The sequence below is a fragment of the Macrobrachium rosenbergii genome, chromosome 42 (assembly GCF_040412425.1).
Source record: "Macrobrachium rosenbergii isolate ZJJX-2024 chromosome 42, ASM4041242v1, whole genome shotgun sequence".
NCBI lineage: Eukaryota > Metazoa > Arthropoda > Malacostraca > Decapoda > Palaemonidae > Macrobrachium > Macrobrachium rosenbergii.
The window spans coordinates 59327649-59330060 of NC_089782.1; the positions used below are offsets into that span (position 1 = coordinate 59327649).

Here is a 2412-nt window from a genome sequence, read left to right on the forward strand (position 1 = left end):
ACAAAAGATGTTAGGCATATTATTTCTCTAGATTAGTACTGTGAATTTTTCCCCCACAGATATCAAATATGAATCCTTCATCTTTTTATGGTCATGGTTATGAGGCAGGTATACCAGATGAATCTGAGGATGAAAATTTGGAGAGTGAAAATGATGATGATGAATATGAACCTGAAAAAGACTCAGAAATCCAGATTTCAGAGGATGAAACAGAGGATGATGAAGAAACTGAAGAGGGGGACTATCCAAGCACCTGTATTAAAGGAAAGAAAATAAGCAGAAAACCTGTTTGGAAGACAAAAAAATCAGAAGACGTAGATTCTTTAGAGAAAGATTTTATAGGCCAAGTTTATGCTGGTGATGGTAGTGTGAGGAGTCCTATAGAATATTTTGAAGAATTACTTGACAATACTATGAAAAAGTTGTTAGTTGAAGAGTCAAACAAATATGCAATGCAAAATGATCCTAACAAACCACTGAATTTGACAATGGATGAGCTTGAACAGTTTATTGGTATGTTATAAATAATGAGTATAGTAAAAATTCCAAGAGCTAGGCTGTACTGGAGTTCATACTTGAGGTTCCCCAAAATAGCAGATGTTATGTCTCTTCAAAGATTTGGTACTATAAAAAAAATCTCCACTGTAATGATAACCAAAGTCGTCCAGATGGCTGTCAAGACAAATTATACAAAATTCGACCCATAGTTGACATGATCACTTCAAAAGTTTCAAGTACTTCTCCTGCTGAAAAACTTTCCATTGATGAACAAATTGTTCCCTTCAAAGGAACCTCAAGTATGAAAACCTATAATCCAAAGAAACCAAAGAAGTGGGGTTATAAGATATTTGTTCTGTCAGGTACTAATGGGTTAGTTTATAACTTCAAGATTTATGCTGGAAACATAAGCCCTGTTCCAGGTCAACCAGATCTGAAAGCTTCTGGCAACATTGTTCTTGATCTCCTTCAGCCAATACCAAAGGGAATGTGGCATAAAGTATACTTTGATAATTGGTTCAACAGCCCCCTCCTGCAAACTACTTTATGGAAACAAGGGTTTGGTTCACTTGGGACAGTGAGACTGAATCGTGTTTCTGGTTGTAACATGCCTTCTGATACACAAATGAAACATTTAGGACGTGGTACAAGTGTACTTCAAGTAACACAAATGGATGATGTAGAGCTAAGAGTAGTAAAATGGTATGATAATAAAGGGGTCACACGTCTCAGTAATTTTGCTGCTCTAGAGCCCCAAAGAACTATCCAGAGGTGGAACTCTAAGGAGAAGATATATGTAGACATAGCATGTCCCTCAATCATCATGATATATAATAAATTCATGGGTGGGGTGGATCTCCTTGATTCCCTGTTAGCCCTGTACAGAATTGGTCTGAGGTCCAAAAAATGGTACCACAAATTTCTCTGGCATTTTTTAGATGTGATGCTAATACAAGCATGGCTTCTTTACATCAGAGACTTTGATCTGAGTGGTGCTCCAAAAAAAGATAAACTTCCTCTTCTGAAGTTCAAGCTGGAAGTATCAGATTGCTTACTACTGAAAGGAAAGGTTCCTGGACCTAAAAGGGGAAGGCCATCAGTGAGTGTAGATGACCTGTACAGAGCAAAAGCTAAAAAGGGCCCCACAGTAAAAATACCAGCCAAACCAATAAGAACTGACATGATTGGCCATTTTCCAGAATTTGCAGAGAAAAAGGGGCGATGCAAGTACCCAGGATGCACAGGAATATGCAAGGTTTTCTGCTGCAAATGTAGAGTAAATTTATGTTTCACTCCCAAATCAAACTGCTTCCGAAAATTTCACATGTAACGCTTTTTATACTGCATAAACATTACTACTGCATAAAACATAATTTTCAGAATAAATGCTATTTTGAAAAGTTACCTATTCTGTGCCATAGTGCTTTCAAAAGAAATTAATTTTTAGTTGCTGTTTTCAAAAGAAATTAATTTTTAGCTGCTATTTCAAAAGAAATTAATTTTTAGTTGCTGTTTTCAAAAGAGATGAATTTTTAGTTACTGTTTTCAAAAGAAATTAATTTTTAGTTGCTGTTTTCAGAGGAAACCATTTGTAAAAATTTATACTGTATGTCTACTTTCATAAAAGCATTTCATTTTATTGTGAAGGAATTGTTTGCATCTATAAGAGTATATTTTGTACTGAAGAGATATTTAGGGATAGAACTGTGCCCATATTTTGTTTTTAAGATAAAGAGTTATGATAATTTAAAAGGAATTTTATACCAAAGAATTGCTAGTTCATTTTATTTAGCAGTAAATAAGTCATAAATGAAGATGTATTTACATAATGAATTGCTATTATTTTTATACAAGCTGCACAATGCTGCCCCAGAGGAACGTAGTGATATTTTATAATAGAAAAATAATAAATTA

The 2412-nt window shown here is 34.6% G+C and overlaps 1 protein-coding gene across 1 annotated transcript; it reads left to right on the forward strand.

The window, feature by feature from the left end:
* The first annotated feature begins 712 nt into the window (after positions 1-712).
* On the forward strand, positions 713-1828 carry LOC136827864 (piggyBac transposable element-derived protein 2-like). Its single transcript, XM_067085323.1, has one exon. The coding sequence runs from the start codon at positions 713-715 to the stop codon at positions 1826-1828; it is 1116 nt and encodes a 371-aa protein (XP_066941424.1).
* The last annotated feature ends 584 nt before the right edge of the window (positions 1829-2412 follow it).